At 38.3% G+C, this 24,563-nt stretch overlaps 1 protein-coding gene across 1 annotated transcript; it reads right to left on the bottom strand.

Moving 5' to 3' along the window:
- Nucleotides 1-424: 424 nt before the first annotated feature.
- Nucleotides 425-24,094, bottom strand: LOC135078949 (pre-mRNA-processing factor 6). Its single transcript, XM_063973551.1, has 17 exons — nt 23,901-24,094; nt 23,760-23,819; nt 21,882-22,005; nt 16,044-16,174; nt 15,703-15,962; nt 15,301-15,561; nt 14,781-14,974; nt 13,374-13,644; nt 12,970-13,106; nt 12,449-12,526; nt 10,926-11,142; nt 8,779-8,942; nt 7,679-7,855; nt 7,452-7,585; nt 6,644-6,794; nt 2,005-2,115; nt 425-778 (listed from the first exon to the last, which is right to left on the bottom strand). Exons 1-17 carry the CDS (start codon nt 23,993-23,995, stop codon nt 554-556), a joined length of 2,790 nt encoding a protein of 929 aa, XP_063829621.1. The 5' UTR covers nt 23,996-24,094; the 3' UTR covers nt 425-553.
- Nucleotides 24,095-24,563: the final 469 nt, after the last annotated feature.

Raw genomic sequence — 24,563 nt, 5'->3', positions numbered from 1 at the left:
AGGCACTGGCAAACTCTTGGCCACCAATATAAGTATCTGTTTGGTGCTAAAGCACCAACTGGCGATATCCTTGGACCAGCGCTCCACGTAATGCAGCTCGGCGGTCTTACAATGGGACTTTACATCAATTAAACAAATGACGATAACCGTCTTCTATTTTAAAAATTCAAACTGAAGAAACAAAATAAATGACGATCACAATTTCTAATTTAAGATTAAAAATTGACGAAACAAATGACGGTCGCAGTTCTAGACTCAAAAATAAAAAGTACCGGATTACGTAGGCACTGGCAAACTCTTGGCCACCAATATAAGTATCTGTTCAGTGCTAAAGCACCAACTGGCGATATCCTTGGACCAGCGCTCCACGTAATGCAGCTCGGCGGTCTTACAATGGGACTTTACATCAATTAAACAAATGACGATAACCGTCTTCTTTTTTATAAATTCAAACCGAAGAAACAAATGACGATCACAATTTGTAATTTAACATTAAAAATTGACGAAACAAATGACGGTCGCAGTTCTAGATTCAAAAATTAAAAGTACCGGATTAAGTGGGCACTGGCAGGCTCTTGGCCACCAGTAGTAGTATCTGTTCAGTGCTAAAGCACCAACTGGCGATATCCTTGGAGACGGCGCACCAGCGCTCCCCGTGGTGAGGCTCGGCGGTCTTGCAGCGAGATTTGACATCTTCTTGCTGTTGCTCGTTGCCGTGTAGTAACTCGAACTTGTAGAAGTAAGCCCACGCGTCGCCTAAGTCCGGGTCGATTTTTACCTGGGAGAAATTTTAAAGAGAATTTAATTCTTGCCCTAAAAAGTTCAATTGGTCTTAAGCAGTTCCTAAAATAATTGACAGACTCAATCACAACGATGCGATGGCGATGAATTCTGATGGTCATTATTCCTCAATAGGGCATAGCAAGTCAGTTTACTTGTTGTTTTTGGACTTTAATATTAGGGAAAAGAAAGTCCCAAATACAGTGGTAGCCATATTCTTTTGCCTTATTAAAGGTTATGGGCATAGAAAAAACAATTCATACGATTGAAAAACAATTTAACGTCAAGTTTTGCCTAGCAATGATTTACTGATGCCCGTTTTCACCATCAATCCCAAATGTAAGTGACCCCTTTGACAACAAAATTCCTGTTATGTGTTACCATAGGGGTCACTTAAAAATAATAACTGTCTATTCTCTACTAATAATTATTATAGTTAACACTATCTGAGTTCATAAGTTTTATCAGCGAGACGTGTTCTACTTGGCGTCATTCCATTCAACACGTTGCGCGTTGTCACGTCCATATCATCGAAATAATATATTTCAATACTTGCACATTCATAAAGAGAGAATATACGAGCTTTTATTTATAATAATGTTACTCGACGATGGCTTTGTACGGCGAATCGGTGAAAAATGAAAGGTTATTTTCTGTTGCTGACATTTTTAATCACTGTATTATTTTATATGACACCTACCAAAGAGGTAAGTGAATCAGCAAGTTTACTGAACTGAAGTAAAGTAAACACAATATGAAATTTATTTTTAAATAAGCGTCAGAAATATGGTTTAATTATACCTACTGTTACTTTCTATTCCAACTGGTATATTCCTCTGATCTAATCAATCGCATCAATAGACAGACTAAATTAAAAAGTGACTTATGAACAGTAACTGCCTATGACTGTTAGTCTTAGAGCGCTTTCAATTTAGACCACAAGAGAAGACCGCACACTAACTATTAATTGATGTTGTCAATTTTATTTCGTCGCAGTTGTCATACAGTCTACGTGTGCGGTCTTACAAACGCACGGCAAGCGCGCGGCAAACGTCCAACACGAAACGTCTAAATTGAAAGCGCCCTTAACAGTCATAATATCTAGTATCCAGCCAGTAAAAGTATCCCAAACAACAGGTTTCTTCGATCTCTAAATCTAGCTGCTAAAATAATTCCTAAAACCTATCTTCTGCCAGAACAAATAGAGGCTACATTCGCACTCACCGTTCTGTTGAACCATTCCCGACACTTGTTGAGCTTCCTCTCCGTCCAGAACAGTTGAGACACCGCGAGTAGCACGTGAGCATCGTGCTCGCACTTCTTTAGCGCGTCCACCTGGCGACAGACAGTATGGTAAGCAAATAAGAACCTAATGTCTTAGTATTAAGGTGCTGCTAATTGTGAAAAATCTAAAAAGTTACGGTATGGTTATAGCCAATAAGCTGCTGCCATAATGACATTGGCGGAATGTCAATGTCACACTAGAAACGTCAGAATAGAGGGACGTGCTCGCACGAACCGCGCGCTTTTGTGCTAAGTGATGAATTGTATTTAAAATGAGGCAATATAATGTGAAAGTTAAGTATCCAGTATTTTATTTATGAGAATAGGTCCACCGGCCTCTAATACTGCATATTTCCTCCATGTTAAAATAATTTGACTTGGTAGCTTAATAAGAGTGGGTAAACATTATTTACTTAATGCCATTCAATTCTCTATTCTGCGCTACCTCGTACGTAGACGATCAAAGTTCAAATGAGTATGACGTTACATCTCAGATAAAGTACGGCCAACGAGAAGCGATACCAAATGTAAACAAACCCAATGTCATTGTCATTTGGAATAGTAGGGGTGGGTTGCACCACCTATCTTTAACGGTGACTATGACGATAACCGGTGCCTTTTGTATGGAATTTGACAGATTTAACGTTAACGTTTGTCAAAGTTAAAGTAAGATTGTGCAACCTAGCCTAAGGGTTTGACTTTGACATATTTTGGCGCGAGAACGAGACATTACGACAAATACACAAGATGGGAAGAGACAGAATAGATTGTCAATTCGAAAGTCGAATCGACCTTTTGTATCGCTTCTCGTTGGCCGTACTTTAGATTATCTATTATCTATAAAAGCGAAAGGTCACTGATCGAATATGAGTGAGGGACACTCATAACGAAATCTCAGAAACTACAAGTGCTAGGATCTCAAATTTTGCATGGGGGTTCCTTTTAGAACGTAGGTGCGGACACCTGAATGTCTCCAACTTCCTCATTGGCCCTAGAGCAATTCCAAGTATACCATCAATAAAAGCCTAATTAGAGTCATCAAACCTCTCAGTCATTCAATTAGAGCCATTAGAACTTCGTAACTATGAGTTGTTTTCTGTGTGTAAGCTGAGGACACGTGTCCCCAGCTGACACATCTGTATCTTCGTAAATATTTATGCTACGATAATTTATTACGTGGCACAAAACAAAAACGTGATTGAGGGAAGTTATGGCTGACGACGGTCAAAGAAATATTGCAATTTATTTATTTAAAATGACGGTGCTCTAAAAATCACCATCTTATGACTTTTTTTTTTTTTTTTTTCCTTTCCTTTCTTTTTCTTTGACGGCAATGGACTTTGCAACGCAAAGGTGGTGTCGTGTCGTGATCGGATCCGTTCACGGTACTTATGGTCATGGCCACACTTATATATCGTGGATTGTAAAATTATTGTTGTCTTTATTGTTATTATCGTATATTTTTATCTCAGCTTTAGTGCTGGTAAGATTAATTGTTATTATTTTTTTAATTTTGTGTTGTTTTATATTATGTTCATTAATATTGACTGCCTGTATGCCCCCTTTGCTGCCCTCCTATTTGCGTGTTCCCGCCGACGGACAGGCACTTTACGGAGTGCTTCTCCTTCGGCGGTTGGGCGCAGCAACGTCAAGGGACCCGCTGAAAATCAGTGTCGAGGCATTCCCATGGCGTGCCCCGATTAATGCTGAGCGGGCCCCTATTTGACAGCAGGGCACAATGTTTTTCTTTTTGTAATTTGTGTAAATTTTAATGTGATGTCGCCCTTTTTGTCAAATAAAACATTTTATTATTATTATTATTATTATACCTCAAAAATTACAGTCGAATCCAAATAGTAGGCTTTCCAATTTTCAAGACTTTAGCTCAAATACTGTTAAAACCACGATCAAAAAACTATGTGCGAGCTGGAGTACCGTGTCTCCAGCTTACACATCTGTATCTTTGTAAATATTTAAGCTACATCAATGTTTTATATCTCATAAATTAAAGTCGAATAAAAAAACCCGACTTCAAATCTTTCAAAGCTTTATCTCGAACCGTTTTCGAACTACGAACCGATATGTATGTGTAAGCTGGTGACACGTAACACACGGTGGATTATTAAAACCGTATAAGTTAGAGTTGCGTTTTAAAGATCAAATAATTCGTTATAATTAAAGTACACACGAGACATAATTTCAAATCTCTAGGCCTCTTAGTTTCAGAATTAAAAGCCAAAAACTATTTTCCCGCCAAATAATTCAAATAATGTGGGTCGACTGCGACGTTGCCGTTCCGTGCGTCCACTAGAGCAGTCGAATTTGAACCTAAAAACTAGTAGCGTTTGAATCATTTTTATTTGTAGTTTAAATCATTTAATTTCGATTATAAGAATTTTAGACTAGGAGCCGGCTGATTTGTGTATTGAGTACCTAATAACCTATATTTTATTAATATGAAAAAGCTAGGTAAAACAAAATTATATTTTAATATACAAGTAACGAACTTGTTTCCAAAGGCTCAAATATTTGTGGCGTTTCTAAACGCAACCACTTTAATTTTTATTTAAATACCGTGAAGTCCCACGATTCTGCTACGTCAAGTGGCAAAAATGGGCAACAACTATATTTTGCTCTATGGTTACAAACAGATTTTGCTCCATGACAAACACAGTTGACAATGAGGGTTTTCGCGATTGAAAAATCCGCCAGATGGCAATAAGTAGACGCGAGGTCCAAATGCTGGTCAAAATTGGTGGATTTTGACATATCTGTCAATGTCATGTCAAAAATAACCAATCATGCAGCATTTGGACCTCGCGTCTACGTATTGCCATCTGGCGGATTTTCCAATCGCGAAAACCCTCATTGAATTCTTCTTCTTTTGTTGAAGAATCAAATAAATAAAAAAAATTAACTACAAGAATAAGCGAACATAACGACATATACAAGGTTTCCCAAAAAGTACTGTCAAGCCGAAGCCCAGAGGTATAAGTAGGGCTACCCGAATACTCGATTTTTTCAAGTTATTTATAATTTTCAGATGATTTATGATGATGATGAAAATCTTTATCATATTTCAAAAACCGGGATAAAATCTATCCTACGTCCTTTCCCGGGACTCATCCATTATTTATTATTATTTATTTATAAAATATAGGTTATTAGGTACTCAATACACAAATCAGCCGGCTCCTAGTCTAAAATTCTTATAATCGAAATTAAATGATTTAAACTACAAATAAAAATGATTCAAACGTTACTAGTTTTTAGGTTCAAATTCGACTGCTCTAGTGGACGCACGGAACGGCAACGTCGCAGTCAACCCACATTATTTGAATTATTTGGCGGGAAAATAGTTTTTGGCTTTTAATTCTGAAACTAAGAGGCCTAGAGATTTGAAATTATGTCTTGTGTGTACTTTAATTATAACGAATTATTTGATCTTTAAAACGCAACTCTAACTTATACGGTTTTAATAATCCACCGTGTGTTACGTGTCACCAGCTTACACATACATATCGGTTCGTAGTTCGAAAACGGTTCGAGATAAAGCTTTGAAAGATTTGAAGTCGGGTTTTTTTATTCGACTTTAATTTATGAGATATAAAACATTGATGTAGCTTAAATATTTACAAAGATACAGATGTGTAAGCTGGAGACACGGTACTCCAGCTCGCACATAGTTTTTTGATCGTGGTTTTAACGGTATTTGAGCTAAAGTCTTGAAAATTGGAAAGCCTACTATTTGGATTCGACTGTAATTTTTGAGGTATAATACATTATCGTAGCATAAATATTTACGAAGATACAGATGTGTCAGCTGGGGACACGTGTCCTCAGCTTACACACAGAAAACAACTCATAGTTATGAAGTTCTAATGGCTCTAATTGAATGACTGAGAGGTTTGATGACTCTAATTAGGCTTTTATTGATGGTATACTTGGAATTGCTCTAGGGCCAATGAGGAAGTTGGAGACATTCAGGTGGTGCGGACGGGTTTTAAGAAATTCCACCCTTAAGAGGGTAAAACTGGATCCACGCGTACGAAGTCGCGGACGGCCGCTAGCACCAGATAGCGCAACTGTCTTACATGATAGCCACTAGCGAGTGACATGATAGTATTCGCCAGGGACGCCAACTGATGAGCGCAAATATGATACCTTCATTGCCTGTATAGTTCTTGCAACTCACGAAGTTGAGTGAGCTTTACTTGTGTGTGTACGTGAACATGCACGTAACAATAGTGTAAATGTCAATAGTCTGGTCGCTGAGCACGTAGATTTTCGTCCATTGACCCCAAGAAGCTACCCATCCTTATCGCTCGCGCGTAATTATGTTGCTGTCGCGACTGTACGACGGGCCCTTGCAGTGAGTGTGCGAGCGCGACAGCAACATGATTACGCGCGAGCGATAAGGATGGGTAGCTTGGGATCATTGGACAAAATTCTACGTGCTCGGAGACCGGTTTTTATCAAAACTTTAAAAAAAACGAACAGTAGAGAGCCACCACACATGTAAAGCTCACTCGCCTTCATGAATTGCAACTATAAGATATATAAATATGAATCTACTCACGCTCTTAGTCTTCCTCTGCGGCCGAGACTCCATGAAGATGGCCTCGGCCCACAGTCGGCCGGCGTTGGGGCACTCTTGCAAAGCTTTGGCCATGACTGCGTTCGCTATCTCCACGCTGCCGTTCCGCCTTTCCAGTCTTACACTCTCTAGCCTAAAGAAATATACATGTACAATTTAAAGAATACAACACCAAGTATGTGGCTAAGGCCGCTTTCACATTAGGGTGTGAAAAGCGCGGCAGCGGCGTTTTTATAATGTGAAGGCAGGCATCCGCTGTAATATATTATGAAATTATCCGCAGCGCGTCTGTTGCGCGTTTGTCGCGCTACTAGTCGCCTAAATGTGAAAGCGCTCTATCTGTAAAATTGTCTTTAATTTTGCAACAGTTTAAGCCTCAAAGAGGCTTCAAAAGGGCTTTTATAAAATAATTACATCAAACGATTAGAACAGTGTTTTTCAACCTTTTTCATGACGCGACCCCCCTAGTATGAAAAAATATTTTGCGACCCCCCGACCGCTTGCTTTTTTTTTCATGCATTTTATAATGTTACAAATATGTTGTAGGAATCGAATATTTAAATCCATACACCATTTATGCATTTGCATAATTAGATTTTGAATAAATCTTCCTTTATAATATTACTGTTTTTTTACTGAGGTAGTTTTTACGACCTCTCGCGACTCCCCTATAGAGGCTTGGCGACCCCCCAGGGGGTCGCGACCCACAGGTTGAAAAACACTGGATTAGAAGGCTAAAGCCAAGAGCTTGGTTCAAATTACTTTATAGAAATTAATTGTTATATCTTACCATAATTCAGCATTCTTTGGATTCCTCAATCTAGCCTTTTCAAGCACTGATCTCGCTTTAGTGACGTGTTTTAATTTCTCTTCTAGCCTTGACAAAAGTATCCACATTGGCACGCTGGCTGCACATTTCTTCAGCTATAAAGAAAAATATAAATCAGTGCCCATAGTTCAGTCAAACATAACAAACTTTTTGCTATGTTAATAATTACATTGTAAAATAAACCTTACCCCCTGTGTATAAGTGTTATGCGCGTCCTCATCTTTGTTCATTTGTTCCTCTATCTGGCCTTTCATCATGTGCAGTTTCGCGTAGTCGCCGAACACTTTGATAGCCTCTTCTAATAACTTTAGAGCTACTTCGAGATTATTTAGTGCCCATTCTAGTTTCGCAGACTTTATCATTACCTGGGAGAAAAGATACAGTTGAATTTGAAATAAATAGTGGAAAATTATATTACATACACAATATCATGGTCTTGGAATATTTTGAGTGCTTTTGACGCACTCTGCATGAGAAAAAAACATGTTTTATCACACGTAACGTACTCTTATTTTCTCAACAGCATGATCAAAATGTCTTATTATCTCGACCAAAATATGCGCTTAAATCAGGCTTACTATTTTCGCTCAGTCAGTGATTTTAATTTGAAATAAGCTTAATACTCAGTATAGATCGTTTCATCCACAAAGACGCGTCCCACCATTCTTCCGCTAATGTTTGAGTGTCATCGGTACTCGCTAAATTATCCATGAATGCACACGTACACTGCAATAATGACGCTCGGATTGCTCGGATCAAATTCCCCGCAACCCGCGCTTCCCTCGACCAAAAATTGGTGGGGAAACGACAGGGTTCGAACGGTAATTATCTTGATTATAACAGATGGATAATTATTATCGGTTGATAATAACAAAAAAATGCGCTTGTGAAAATTAATTAACTGTATTTGAAGTTTTCGAACGTGTATTTCCGCACTTGCGTCTAGCGGTGGGCGTTATTCAACATAGATAGTTATAAAACCTATCTATTTAGCTCCACAACGATGACTCTTTATCTAGCGTCAAAATATTTATCTAATTTCCACAACACTTTATGCGACTAGCGATGGTAACTTGACAACAATCGGCAACCAAAACATAAAGCAACATTCGAAATTAATAACTCGACTTGAAACATGTAACATCAGAATTTGTTATGAAACAATATGACAAATGTATCTTATACTGTTGATAATTATCTGATAAAAAAACCCTGGGTCACGATCTATACCAGCAGTCCTTCGAAATCATTCTTAAATAGAGTTAACAGCTTACACAGTAGGACTTACCCTAGGCGTAGGAGCAGAAGCCCGTGCTTTGGCCAGCAGCCGTCTGGCTCTGTCGTACTCCTTATTCTCACTCTCCAACTTGACGGCGGCGAGCCAGATCTCCTCAGAGTTGGGGTTGGCCTGGAAAGCCAGCGAAAGGATACCACGCGCCGCGGGCACGTCACCTGAGAAATAAGAACGTTTTTAACTAAGGCCCGATTCGACCGAACTTTTATCCGAGAATAACTCCTGGTATAACTGATACATGGACAGTTTCAGTATGGGAAATATGTCAAAACTGACGGTTTTTCCGAGATTAATATTCCCTCTAATATGGTCGAGTGAAGCGATGGCTGGTTCACTCGTCATGTCTGTGAACAGGCGCTGCTTTCGGGGACTGGTCAATCCAACCTAGCTCGCATCAATACTTATGATTATAATTTTTTGTATATTCTAAAGACTGTAAACCCTTGAAAAGGAGGCTGACAATAGTGACTGAGTTTCTTGCGCTGCTTCTTCTCAGCACTGGCCCATTTATTGTCCCGAAGCAGTGGTAGGGTTAATATTGGGACGTGTAAAAGTGCTTTCTAAAAGCCTATTTGCAAAAATAAATGAATTTTATTGAATTTTTTATTTTATTGTTATTCCAATTTATGTATGCGAGTCATTTCTACTAGTATTTAAGTATGTAATCTGTAAGTCTAGATATTAGCACGTCACTACCTTGTTTAATATACCACGCAATTTTGTATACCCATTCTTATAAGATACACTATACAAGAATGCATGGTAAATTCAGTGAACTGCTCCTGAATCGAATGTACCTACTACTGCTATTTCTATTTATTTATATTAACCGGCAGACAGTGGTGACTGAGTTTGTTGCGGCGCTTCTTCTCAGCACTTGCCAAATGTTGGTCTCGAAGCGCTGGTAGGGTAAAAAGATTATGAGACATGTAGAGGCTCCTTAAGAGCAAAATGACGATTTGTAAGAACTATTTATTAGTCTAAACAAATAAAGAAATTTTGACTTTTGACTTTGACTTTGACTCTTTTTTGATCGAATCCAGCCTAAGTGAAATTAGCTATGGAATGGATACGGGAACTCTTGTTTTTGCTAGTTTTATATTTCACGATCTATTTTCACTTGTATGAAATAATATTTCTTACCAAACAGCCATAGAGTTTTCAAACTTAAGTGGCAATTTGCAGGGCATAACTGACGGCTGTCGGGGCAGAAATATTTTCGACTGGCAACCATAGTGTAGGCAGGCCTCCTAATTGGTGGACCGACAACCTGGTGAAGGTCGTGAGAAATCCTTGAACTAATTCGCCCTCCATTAGCCGAAATACTACACTTTTGGGGCAATGAGCTAAAACAATATGGTAAAACTTTCAGGTTATTATGTAACGAGCTAGAGATTTGCACTTACCAGCAAGCCACTTGAACTTGGCCCCCATCAGCCAAAGCACTTCTGACTTAGGACAATGAGCAACCGCTTTCTGCAGCAAGGCTTGCCAGATGGACTTCTTAGACGGGAAGACTGATAGAGCGTATCCGTATATGGCATGAGCACACCCGTACGCTCCTTCGTTGCAATATCGCTCCTATACCAAATACATAAGGTACTTTACAAAGCACTTACCAGCAAGCCACTTGGACTTGGCCCCCATTAGCCAAAGCACTTCGGACTTGGGGCAGTGGGCTACGGCTCTCTGCAGCAAGGCTTCGAGGCTAGCTCTGATGCCGTGCTGCTTCTCGAGGTAGGCGGCTCGGAACCAAAAGGACTTCTTAGACGGGAAGACTGATATGGCGTATCCGTATATGGCTTGAGCACACTAGTACGCGCCTTCGTTGCAATATCGCTCCTATACCAAATACATAAGGTACTTTACAAAGCACTTACCAGCAAGCCACTTGGACTTGGCCCCCATTAGCCAAAGCACTTCGGACTTGGGGCAGTGGGCTACGGCTCTCTGCAGCAAGGCTTCGAGGCTAGCTCTGGTGCCGTGCTGCTTCTCGAGGTAGGCGGCTCGGAGCCAGATGGACTTCTTAGACGGGAAGACTGATATGGCGTATCCGTATATGGCTTGAGCACACTAGTACGCGCCTTCGTTGCAATATCGCACCTATACCAAATACCTAAGGTACTTTACAAAGCACTTACCAGCAAGCCACTTGGACTTGGCTCCCATTAGCCAAAGCACTTCGGACTTGGGGCAGTGGGCTACGGCTCTCTGCAGCAAGGCTTCGAGGCTAGCTCTGGTGCCGTGTTGCTTCTCGAGGTAAGCGGCTCGGAGCCAGATAGACTTCTTAGACGGGAAGACTGATAGAGCGTATCCGTATACGGCTCGTGCACACTCGTACGCTCCTTCGTTTGCACACTATAGTGAAAAAAAGTGATGTTAGTAATTTTATAGGCTTAAGACTAGGCGCAGACCACCGATTTTTTGTTGGCAGATAGTTGGGCCCGATTTTAATTTGTATGAAGGATCGGCCAAATCAAATCGGTGTAATGTGCGCACTTCCATACATGCCCATAAAGATCAACTGCTCGACTAAACTATCGGGCGACGAAAAATCGATGGCCTGCGCCTAGGCCAGGGGTCGGCAACCTGCGGCTCGCGAGCCACATGCAGCTCTTTGGATGTGAGGCTGCGGCTCTTTAGTTCCATTCGCAAATATTATTTATTTTATAAAAAAAAATGTTCTGAAACGATTAACGAGGTTTAGGCATTCTCTCAGCTACTTATACTCGCTTTTCACCGCAGCAGTTTGCTCAATTGTTTGTTGTTGAAGTTCCTACAAGTAAGTGTTGTAACTTTGTAAGTAAGTAAATGTTTAATTGTTTTCATTTTTATCTTATTAAGATAAGATAAGAAGCGTTTATTTGCCAGAATACAGGTTATAAAGTTCTTACAAAAAAATTTTAGTACAAGTATTCAACCTGCATGCAGGTGTGCAAATACATTTTGTCAAGAATAAATAGATATTTTTCTTATGAATAAATAGATTACTTTTTTTTTATCAACAAACTTTATGAAAGTATAGAGGCTATTATTGTTGGCAAGAAAAAATTTTGTGGCTCTTTAAAAACTTGAAATTTTGTAAATAGTAATTTTTGGCTCTTCCGACTCAAAAGGTTGCCGACCCCTGGCCTAGGCTAACTCAGTGAGTGCCTAAGATATGGGAGTGGCACGGAAGGGGTGGCATAGACATATTATGACGCGACAGAGGATACAAATCTAGTCTCGTTGACGTTTGACTTCACTTCTTCGTTCGTGGATAAGAAGGATTTACATACCTGGTTGTTACAAAAAACCTTTTACTCTGTAACTGAATATGAAAATCATGACTGTAATTAATTGTAATCTTGTTTTCTTTATTGCATGCTAAGATGTATTTAGCGAAACATGGACTTTATTTTATGTATGTATATTTGACCATCATCATGTTACCTGTTTCTGGCAAATAAATAAATTTGAATTTGACCTCCCGTGCCTCTCCCATACCTCAAGCACCGACTAAGTTGAGCGCTACTTATAAATAATTTATGAGATTTTTATAGAATATGGAATCTACTCGGAGACCAAGTAACATGCCACTGGTAAGACAAAGTAAAAGACCCTGTAATAATATTTACTCAAATAAAGAAAGAGCCGTAAAGGTAAAATGGGAAAATTTACTTACAGCTTCAGCATCTTCCATCCAAGTGTGTTTCTGGTCTTCGGGCTCTATTCCATGACCGATAACAGCACGAATGATGGCCTGAAACCAAATTGTCCTCACTAAAGATACATTACAAAAAAAAGCAGAACCAAATTGCCCCAAATCACATTATCCTTTTTGCGGAAGTAAGTAAACAACAAACAGTCACCACAACTGTAATTATGAAGATAAGTAGCCGCTAGGGGCGCTGTACAATATGTCATACATTTAATAAAATTTTTATGCAGTCGCTAGCGAGCACACCTAACGTAAACAGCACACAGATCTGTGAATACTATTAGGTGAATGGACATTTAGAGTAGCAGCACACCGTTGATTTTTCGTCGGCCGATAGTTTAGTCGGGCAGTTGATCAGTATGGGCATGTATGGGAGTGCGCACACTACGCCGATTCGATTTGGCCGATTCTTCAGACAATTTAAAATCGGGCACAACTATCGGCCAACTAAAAATCAACGGTGTGCGCCTACTCTTAATAGATACCTGGCATGTGTGTACCGCTCCTGATTTCTCTGCTTCCATTGCCTCTTTGAACCAGTGCTCGCGATTGATTTCCACTCCGTTCGCGCTGAGCGACGTGATTGCACGATCTATGATCTTTTCCACCATGTGAGTGTTGCCTGAAAAGAAAATTCAATATTGTTTTATCGCAAAATACAATTTTTTTAATAACAAAATGAGTAATTTTCAATAAATCAAAACTTCTATGCTATAAACGTCATTAATTTCTTCTCTTATGAGTGGATGCTCCATAGTAAATACGATGTTTATATGCCAAGTTACTGCAATAACAATAAAACAAAATAGAAAAAAGAATAAATGCATCAAACATCTGATTAATCACAAACATATAAACAGTATTACAACCACAACACAAATAAACTTACCGTGAGCCTCTTCCAACTTAGCCGCAGTCACCCAGATCTGTCTGTCCGTGGGTATATTCTCTCTGGCCTTGTTGAGAACCTTCCTTGCGTTCTCATAGCTCTCCAGCCTGGCCAGAGCGAGCCACAGCTCAACGCTAGTGGGACAACATTCCACCGCTCGGGATAGTAGGATCCTGGCGTCTTCAGGGTTCTCCAACTCGACGGCTGCTTTCCAGAGACGGACCGAGTTGGGAATGTGTTCTAAGGCTTTGCGGAACACGCGGCGTTTTGCCTGGTGAGAAAACAAAAATAAATTAATGATGAAGTTCACGTCTTAAAATTTCTTAGCGATTAAAGTCGCTTTTCAAAGTAATAAAAAATAACTTGAAAAAATCGAACTGCCTAAGGTGCGGCCGCAACAGCGTGCAGAGTATTACACTTGAGAAGTTCAGCTAGTGTTAATAGCTATCTAGAATATAAAACCTTATCTAACGTTAAGTTAACGTAACAGGTGCGATTGCGGTCAAATACCTGCCTTGTCTAGCATAAAAAAAAAAGTTAATTAGACTTTTATGATACTCAATTTGCCTTTGAGGTCTTCCACCTGCAGTGACAAATAAGACACCCTGCAGACTAGAGACTTTTAGTTAGCTTGGGCTGTTAATCAGTATCACCAAGTATGAAAGTACGCACATTACACGGATTTGGTGTAGTCCGTTTCTTCATATACAAATTGGACGGCTTTAGCTGTGTCAGGCGGCTGCAAGCGAGCCGCTTCCAGCCACTACTCCTCGCTGCTGGGGTTCACTTCACAGCCCTTCATGATATAATAACACAAAGAACAAATTACCTTAGTTTCTTGATCCAGGTCAGCAGCTTTCACCCATATCCTGACACTATGCGGCAGGTTCCTAGCCGCGTGCGCTATGACGGCTCTCGCTGTATCAAGCGGCTGCAAGCGAGCCGCTTCCAGCCACAACTCCTCGCTGCTGGGGTTCACTTCGCAGCCCTTCATGATATAATAACACAAAGAACAAATTACCTTAGTTTCTTGTTCTAGGTCAGCAGCTTTCACCCATATCCTGACACTATGCGGCAGATTCCTAGCCGCGTGCGCTATGACGGCTCTAGCTGTGTCAGGCGGCTGCAAGCGAGCCGCTTCCAGCCACAACTACTCTCTGCTGGGGTTCACTTCACAGCCCTTCATGATGTAATAACATAAGCAAAACAAATCACCTTAGTTTCTTGTTCCAGGTCAGCAGCTTTCACCCATATCCTGACACTATGCGGCAGGTTCCTAGCCGCGTGCGCTATGACGGCTCTAGCTGTGTCAGGCGGCTGCAAGCGAGCCGCTTCCAGCCACAACTCCTCGCTGCTGGGGTTCACTTCACAGCCCTTCATGATTTAATAACACAAAGAACAAATTACCTTAGTTTCTTGTTCCAGGTCTGCAGCTTTCACCCATATCCTGACGCTATGTGGGAGGTTCCTAGCCGCGTGCGCTATGACGGCTCTAGCTGTGTCAGGCGGCTGCAAGCGAGCCGCTTCCAGCCACAACTCCTCGCTGCTTGGGTTCACTTCACAGCCCTTCATGATTAGGTTACGGGCAGACTGGATCTTGCCTGTCAATTGAAACATAATAAAGTGGTCAGAACTACTAAGGTTGAAGAACTTTATTTTTCTTTTTTTCAGTTGCTGGCAGAAGACTTTTAATTAGAGATAATAATAAGAGATGTTCAACATCTCATTGATTTGCCATTTAACAACTTCTACAATATGAAATTTCTTGAAGTAGAAAGTTTGAATCTGACTTATAAAATCTATCTAGTAATAGAAGCCATTGCAAGTTTTCCTCTAAATAACTCTGGCATTTATCAAGAAAGTTATCATTACTCCACTTCAAAAAAGGCACCAACTTTCCTGAATTTAGAAGTTATTGAAACCTTACCTGTGACTTCTTCCAATCTAGCACTAGCTACCCAAGCAGGCGGATGGTTCGGATTAGTCTCTCTTACAGACTTCAGCAATAATCTAGCTTTCTTGATGTCGTTTATATCCCCACCATACGTAGGGATCATAGACTGCAGATCTGTCAAGTAGCCTTTGGGATCTACAACAGTCTGCCCAGTGACTGAATCTGACACTTGTGACAGTTTGACAGTCATGAGTGTGTTTCTGGCTTGACCAATCTTTCTGAGATCCAGATCACCTATGAAAAAGAAAATAATTTTGCATGATAATAATCAGATTTTTTGTTTTGAAAGTTAATTTTTTTTTTTACTTTAACACATGGCAATAATGTTCAAAATTGTGGTTACTTTATTACGTTGAAAGTTAAGGCATAAATTACCTGATGGTGTTAACATTCCTGGAGTCATCACACCAGGCATCATAGACGCCAGACCAGACCCAGGATCAATAGACGATGTGGACTCCCCTCCTAAATTCCTTGACAACACACTGTCAGGTAAAGGTGTGAACTTCTCAGCACGAGGGTTCCTTTGTTTTCTGTTACGAGCATCTCCGACTTCTGGAATGGCTGCCCATTCATCTTCAGATACTTGCTTTAACTCTCGTTTAAGATCTGAAAACTGCTGCTGGATTTTGGGCCTAAAATTCAAGAAAAGGTAGTGTTTAAAATATTTTATTTCAGAAAATTAAAAAAAATTTAATACGTTAAGGCATTTTCACCTCTCTTGACGATATCTTTCCAAGTCTTCTTTCAGACGCTTCTCTCTGTATTCTTTTCGTTTTTCATCCATGCGTTTGTCTATGGATTCATAAATTGCATCCGCTTCAGCATCATCTTTGTCATAAGGATCCTGAAATTATGCAGCAAATAAAAATTGGATTGAAAAATTTTAATTATTATTTAAGAGTGGAGCTTTATTGATCACAGGATATCATGCCTTTAATTTATTTGTATATTTATTGTTGTAGTTATCATCTTTATTTACTAAATAGTTAGGATCAAGTAAATTAAATTAGTAAATACATGAAAAACATCATCATCATCATGTCAGCCATACAACATCCACTGCTGAACGGGTGCCCTCTCAGACGCATAACATTTTTCATCATAATTTAGTTTGGTATAACAGTATTTGCATAAAGTTTTTTCGAATAAACTTTGATATGCATAGTTTTCTAAATGCATAATGGTTTCATAGGCATAATAATAACTTTCTCTAATTTTCAATACCATAATTTAAATAATCATAAATGTAAAAAACATAATTTTTATATTCCTAAAGTTTGTTTTTAATAAAATACGATAAACATAATGTAATTATTTATAACATTTAAAGTTATAAATATTGTCTATAAGAGCAACCAACATTGAACATTAAATAATTATGTATTTGTGATGTTGCGAACAATCCTCCTTCCACCTTTATACTCTTTCGGCCTATAGATTTGTAAAAACTAAATTCTCTGTGTCATTGTCATTTTTGTTCTTAATTTTTGACCTGTCTCTTAGAAAACTTAAGCTCATGAAAATACATTCTGTTTGATCTCGAATCCCTCTTATCTTTTATAACGCACATATTATACAGTCCACATTTTCTTTTACAACTTTGCTTGCCTGGTCTAGAATTATGTAGATCCCGACTGGCCGTGGTCTCTTCCACGTGGTACTAGTCTGCCCTATACTAGAGTGTAATTTAAAAGCCGGAGGCGCGGAGGGAGTGCGGTCCTCGCTCGCTGTAACATATATCCGGCAGCCGTGCGAGCTGGAGCGGCTGAGGCTGGTTGCCGAAGGCGACCAGCAAGCCGAAGCTGCGGAAGCGAGCATGGCATGCCGGGTATATGTTACGCCAGAGCGGAAGGACCGCACTTCCCGCAGCGCCGGAGATAAGGCAATCCTAATGCTTGCTTGCATGCTTGCTTGCTTCATTGCATGCTTGCTTGCTGCTTGCTTGCTGCTTGCTTGCATGCTTGCGTGCTTGCTGCTTGATTGCATGCTTACTGCTTGCTTGCATGCTTGCTTGCATGCTTGCTGCTTGCTTGCAGGCTTGCTTGTTTGCATCCTTGCTTGCATGCATGCTTACATGCTTCCTTGCAGCTTGCTTGCATGCTTGCTGTTTGATTGCATGCTTGCTTGTCTATTTATATTTGTTACTTATATTTTATATGTATAACATTTTTATATTTCACTAGCTGACCCGGCGAACTTCGTACCGCCTTAGCGTAGAGATTTTCTTTATATTTTTTTCCGTAAAAACCTTGTACAGAGTATTAGAAAACTACAAAAAAAAAAATCAGCCAAATCGGTCAAGCCGTTTTCATGTTATGTCGTGACAACGGAAAACGGGTTTCATTTTTATATATACATATAGATATTTGTTGAAATTATGGTATTTTGTATATTATGAAAGGTAATATTATGGCATTGGTTTAGATGCCAATAAATGTTATGCCTATAAATCGTTATTAAAAAAACAAGAATACAAAAAAAATATATACTAAAATATTATTATAATAAAAGTGGTTATGGCAAAAAAAATATGCCTTATGATTTAATCTGTATGAACGTTATGCGAAATGATGAGTATGCCAAAAAACTTTATGCACTCTTAAAAGGACAATGTTCGTTCTCCATACATTGTTCGCCTAAGAACCAACAATTTTGACATATTACTACCCGAAAGCGAAATAATAAGATTCTGTGTGTAAGAACAATGATTCCTGATGGACACTTGCCATAAAATTAATGATTAAGAATATTAAATCACAGCGATTTTATAATATGTCGTTTATGACAACATGGCGTCTAATGTATTGTGTGAATGTATGAACACCGATTCGCGAAAAATGTTTTGTATTGTCGTCACGCCGAGTCGCAGCCAAATAGTATAAAATAATAGAACAAGTTTTAGAAATACAACTCGGCATTCCACTTTTATAATATGCCCACATATTGCACGTAAATAAACAACATGAATCGTAGGTTGTTTCCACCCTTGTCATCTGACACATGAAGTAAACTCCTGTTGTATTATAGATATCGAAGCCGAATCGTATATAATAATAGAATGGGTTTTGGAGATCACTCGGGGTTCCACTTTTATAAAATACCTACATATTGCATAAAAATAACACGAATCATGAGTTTTCTTTTCACCATTTACATCTGACACGAGATAACAAACTCCTATCTCCATGACTACCGTCGTAGTCTATGCCAAAGACTACAATATTTTAAGCAAGAAGTTTCAAACCTTAGCGGCTACGGTAACCCCTGGGCCACATACATCATGATAACATTCGGTCGACACCGGAACGAAGTCTTGCGATTATGCAAAAAAGCATCGTATTCTAGTGCGGCTATATCACGTTCAACCGGGATTTTAATTATGTTATATATTATACTAAAACGTTTGTTTTTATTTGTATAGAGAACAATAGTGTCTAGACAAACCTAAAGAGGATTTAGGACGCTATTTGGATCAAATATGTAATTGCTCAATAATGAATAATAAATAAATAAATAAATAAATAAATTAGACTAAAGTCCTGACTAAAGACTGGAAGAAAATACGCCGCATTGTATGAGCACTTCGTGTTCGTTAAAGCGGCTTCAGATCTAGAGCCTACATAGTTTTCTTTCCAATAATATCCGCAAGTAGCGCTGCATGATCTTTACAACAAAAACGGCAATAGTTATTAAGGTGCCAAAATTATATGATTACTTTGGCACGGTATTATACACGTTCGAAGATTTGTCATTTTCATTCATTTCATCATCATCATCATCATTTCAGCCACAGGACGTCCACTACTGAACATAGGCCTCCCCCAATGACTTCCACATCGCACGGTTGGTAGCGGCCTGCATCCAGCGCCTTCCCGCTACCTTTATCAGGTCGTCGGTCCACCTTGTGGTGGGTTGACATATGACTTTTGATAGGTTCATCATAGAATTCGGCGGGGATATCCTCACGGAGGAAGTTCGTAAAAGGGCGGAACAAGATCTTATAATAATGCAAGGCCGAAGCTGTAACGCGCGTGCTCCTACGTGTAATCCGGCGAGTATGCAATAAATAGTAATGTCTGGTAAATAGTAGGTACCACTATTTTCGTTCGTTCGTTCGTTTAAGCCGAAAAGACGTCCACTGCTGGACAAAGGCCTCCCCCAAGGATTTCCACGAAGACCGATCCTGCACCGCTCGCATACAGGCACCTCCCGCGACCTTCACCAGATCGTCGGTCCACCTAGTGGGAGGCCTGCCCACGCTACGTCTTTCGGCTCGTGGTCGCCACTCAAGAACTTTCCTGCCCCAGCGGCCATCAGCTCTACGAGCTATGTGCCCCGCCCCGTCTATGTCTATATGCGCTACGATTACAGGGTATCATTTTGCATAGTCGCAAGACTTCACTCCGCTGCTGTCAAATCAATGTCGCATAATGTTATCGCAATGTGTGTGGCCCTTGGCCAAATCACAGAAGCCTATGCGAAGAAAGAGCACTTGAATGACAATGAAAATCAGGGTTACCATTTTATAAGATCTCCTCACTATTGAGGGTAACAAAGTAACATTAATAATCTAGCCATTAATTACATTTATTACCTATACGAGAAAGTAAAGCAACATGAGGTTTTATTTGAATTTGTAAAATATTTGTAACAGTTTGTTCCAAGTTTAGTTTTACAACAGTATTGCTGTTTCAGCTGTCACTGTGAAGCTTTGGGAAAATAAATAAATAGAAAAAATATTAACATAAATATTTATTTAAGTTTTTATGTTCATTATCATAATATGCCAATTTAAGTTACACTGTGTGACAGTCTTTGACACTAAACAAACTCTTCAGCTTAATAATACCTACCTACAGGGCGTTTTTATAGTTACTCTTGCTGATGAAACAAGAAGGGTTGATTCTACTACTGAAATACAACTACTTTTCTTACAGGACCAATATCAAATTCTCAAAAAAATTCACATCCTCGTGATGGTGATAATTTCTATGGAGAGGTTTTTTTTTATATTCGGTCTCTTGGGATAAGTTATTCCATTTGAGCAGTAGAATTAATCCTTTTTATTTGATCACATATAAAAATAACACAAGTGTTTAGGAAAACTTCTTCTTTGGTATGGTATCACTACGGAGTTATAATGTCGGCAACTCTGTATCACTGACTTGTAACTTTCAAACAGTATGAATAATAAGGGCACCACATTGGTTTTCTTTCTGAAAAAAGGCTTTCACTTTTAGTACTAACCCTTTAGCACTATTTCATTGAAATAAAAATACAATAAACGCACAGAAGACTGAAATTGAGTCAACTGACGTGACATTTATAATTTGTTGACATTATGACAGTTTGACAAGACTAGGGATTGAAAAAGTTTTAATTGAAAAAGTAAAATGACAATTTATTAAAACGATTCACAAGGATATAATCGATTAAAAATATTTATAAAATGTTCTGATACTTGCCTGTAGCGATTATCCAATCCTGGTTTCTACTGAAAAACTACCTCGTGGCAAGATTTTAATAAAATAATAATATCTTTATCTTCTCTTTCACAATCTATAAAAGTTCATTTGGTCTATTATTATACATGTGCTATGAATGAGGGTTTTCGCGATTGAAAAATCCGCGAGATGGCAATACGTAGACGCGAGGTCCAAATGCTGCATGATTGGTGGATATCTGTCAATGTCATGTCAAAAATAACCAATCATGCAGCATTTGGACCTCACGTCTACGTATTGCCATCTGGCGGATTTTTCAATCGCGAAAACCCTCATTGGCATAGATTATGAGAGACTGGCAACTATACTAGGTTGATATATGTTTCTCACACTTCAACTGGCATTGGATTCAACATCGGATTCTGACACTTTTACAGTTATGATACCATGAATATCAGTTTATGGTCCTAATTATTTTTATTTTATTTACGACCTTCGACCAGTTGGACACTTTAGATAGCTTCTTGTAATAGTGTCAATATCTTTTTAGCTTTTAACGCAAATCTAGTCTTCAAAGCAGTTTAATCGATTTATTTTATTTTCAAAATCGATATTTTATTGTCTATGATGGCCGCAGGAACATCACTATACATGGACTCCCAGCAATAAAGTACGGTAATGCCTCGTACAGATTTTATCGGCAAAAATTATGGAACTTGATAGGTTTTAGACCATGCCACGCACCAAAACGTCCGGAAGTTGTAATAGTATTATAGAATAAACGTTGAAAGACTTATTTATTTAATTTTTCAATGCTTAAGTGTCCATTAGAATGAAAGGGTGCTTAATGTATTAAAAAAAATAGAAAATAATTATGATGGGTTAATGTTTTTGGGCGGTTTTTTAGGCGGTTTCTGACAATGTCCTTTATGACAATATTTTTTATGCAACCGAATATGGACCCCTGCTGAACATAGGCCTCCCTCAATAAAAACATAGCATCTTTAAAAAAGTAAAATTCATTTGAATCAATAATTTTATTATAAATCCATTCTGACTGAACTGATTTTATTCATTTTTACAACATGTTATTTGCAAAGAGCCAACCTTTGAGAACAATGATCCGCTGTATCCAGAGAACTCATCGTAGTTGGAGTCATTAAGATCTTCATCATCATCCTCTTCCTCAGTTTTTTTCCTTTTGGCAGCCGGTGGAGCGTGGCGGTCATCGCTATAATAAAGTAAGTTTGCACATAACATGTTACCAAATTTTATTATTCATATCTAGTTATTTTGCAATATTATAGGGTCATTCCATCGTTTCGGGTGTTACGTTCGTACACACATATTCAACAATTTCATGCATTTTGAAATAGTATTTTAATAATGTTAGTGTCTTAATCTGTCCGTTTTTAGTTGTTTCATCTAAAAAATAAAGTTTGTACAGCTTAGAATGTAGGATAACGAAAATATGAGTCGAAAAGTGTGCGTTTCGGGCGTTACGAGATTTTGCCTCTATGTTCTGACTGTTGCTGCATTTACTCGAAATTTAGCGAATTTTCTTAAGGGATCATACCTAAAACTTACAGGACTTCTAAAGTATGAAATTTACAAACCATGTAACATACAATCACTGTTAAATAAAACGTTTTACTATTTTTTTATAAATTTTTTCTTTGTTTCGGGTGTTACAATGGTTTTGTTTCGGGTGTTACGAGTACGAAAACTCAACGCGTTTTGTCGATAAAATCGGTGTTTCATTAGTCTCTAGGTACTACAAAATAAGGATTACAACAAATAAACACAAATAGAGCGAATTCTGGTTTGAAATTACGAAGCAGCTTTTTTTTAAAAATATACAAAGTTCAAGTTTAATTTTTCTTTAGAATATAGCTTTTTCTATTGTTTTTGGCTTGAAATAGCATTACTTTAATTTCTAATTACGATATTTATTGGAAATGTCAAACATAGACACTTTTTGGCAATACCTTAATTTTAGTGTTAAGTCGAAATTTCAAAAAAGTCTTAAATTGAGAAATATGACTCCTTTTCCGATGCCAGCGCTAGTGGGAGGTCAAAGGGCCCTCACAGTAATACTTTTTCACTTCTCCAAGCAATATACACACATTATCGACATATAAATAAAGATGTAATACCCGAAACGTTTCGGGTGTTACAGTATTTAATCAAGAAAGAAACATAATAAATTAGTATCATGCTCAGATATTAGTTAGTATTTGAAATCATTACTACCATGACCTTACTTTTACCAAATATTGTTACCCTAATCCATGTGTAAGGTACAATAATAAAACAAATTCCTGTTTTTCTGTTTCGGGTGTTACATCGCCGAAGTAACAAGAAAACACACTTAAAACTTGATGATTATCAATTTTTTTGGGACTCTGACGCTATCTACCAATACTATGATAAATACCCTCGAATTATATAGTGGCAAAACGTTTCACAGATTGATAGTTTTTTTTAAATCGTATTACCAATAATTAGAGAGAAAATGATCATTCAGACAGTTGACTTAAGTATAGACTTTGAAGACTAATAACTTAAAAATTACTTGTTTCTTTCAGTTTTTTTTTTTGTTGCACATTATAATTTGGAATGTTTACTTTCAAAATTCATCATATTTAATGCGAAAAGAACATATTTAGTTTTTCACCCTCGGTAACATTTGTCATGGAATGACCCTATACGATCTTGGTGATCTTTTTAAAATGAAGAAAGTATTGAGGTATTTTAGAAATGAGGTAATATAATGAAGGCTAAACTACGTCTCTACCCCACTGGATATCTGACTGAATTTGCAATGTAGTACTGTTGTATAAACCTTCCAATTTGTTTATGCATCGAAAAGTTAATGTATTAATTAAAAATATTGACTTCTTCAGTTCTTCTTCATTAAACAGTCACTTTATTGATTGAATTCTAGAAAAGAATACAAAACAAATCAACTATGTAGGTACTTACGATACATCGTTGGCATCTCGGGCCGGGCCAATATCAGATCGGGTGGTGAAACCAGTAGCCCTGAAATGAATAATTAAGAATAAAGTTACATAAATCACAAACAAACACCTACAAGATAACATAACAGACAAATAAACTCACCCTCTTCCAACACCAGCTACATAACCTAACGGCGCTGGAATGCCAAGGAAATGCTTTTTATGCTTATTCACAAACGCCTGTGGCGGCACCGACATCGCTAATTAATAAAATCTTTCTTTTAGCGTTCACAAACACCAATATAAATAAATATTTAGTATTTTTGTGCACGACAAACCCAATTTCAATGTTTGACAATAGATTGACAAATAATAGTGATGTCAACAATATGTCGATCAAAAATATATCGATACTTTTATTGCATCCATGGCAAACGTATTTTAATTTAATAACAGAGCCCCGATTACGGTAACTTTTAACGTCTACAATCCAGACGCGTTTCTGATTCTGCAATACGATTGGTCAAAACAGCTGACGTACGCTGTTGAACGACCAATCGTATCGCAGAATCGAGAAGCGTGTCTGGATTGTTGACGTTAAAAATTACCGTAATCGGGGCTCAGATCACAATATTAATACAAAACTCTTACCCCCTAACTAATAAAACTTACGCGCTCGTTGAACAGTGTTGTAAAGTGACGTTTAGTATGGAAAAGTCATTTTAAAACACTGTTGAACAACTGTTGAACAACTGTGTAACTTTTTATTAGTAAGGGGGTTAGTTTATTACTCTGCTCTATGCTGATAATAACCACTATTTTCTTT

The sequence above is a fragment of the Ostrinia nubilalis genome, chromosome 15 (assembly GCF_963855985.1).
Source record: "Ostrinia nubilalis chromosome 15, ilOstNubi1.1, whole genome shotgun sequence".
Lineage (NCBI taxonomy): Eukaryota > Metazoa > Arthropoda > Insecta > Lepidoptera > Crambidae > Ostrinia > Ostrinia nubilalis.
Note: the sequence above shows the minus strand (reverse complement) of the source record. Positions and strands in the feature narration are given on the sequence as shown.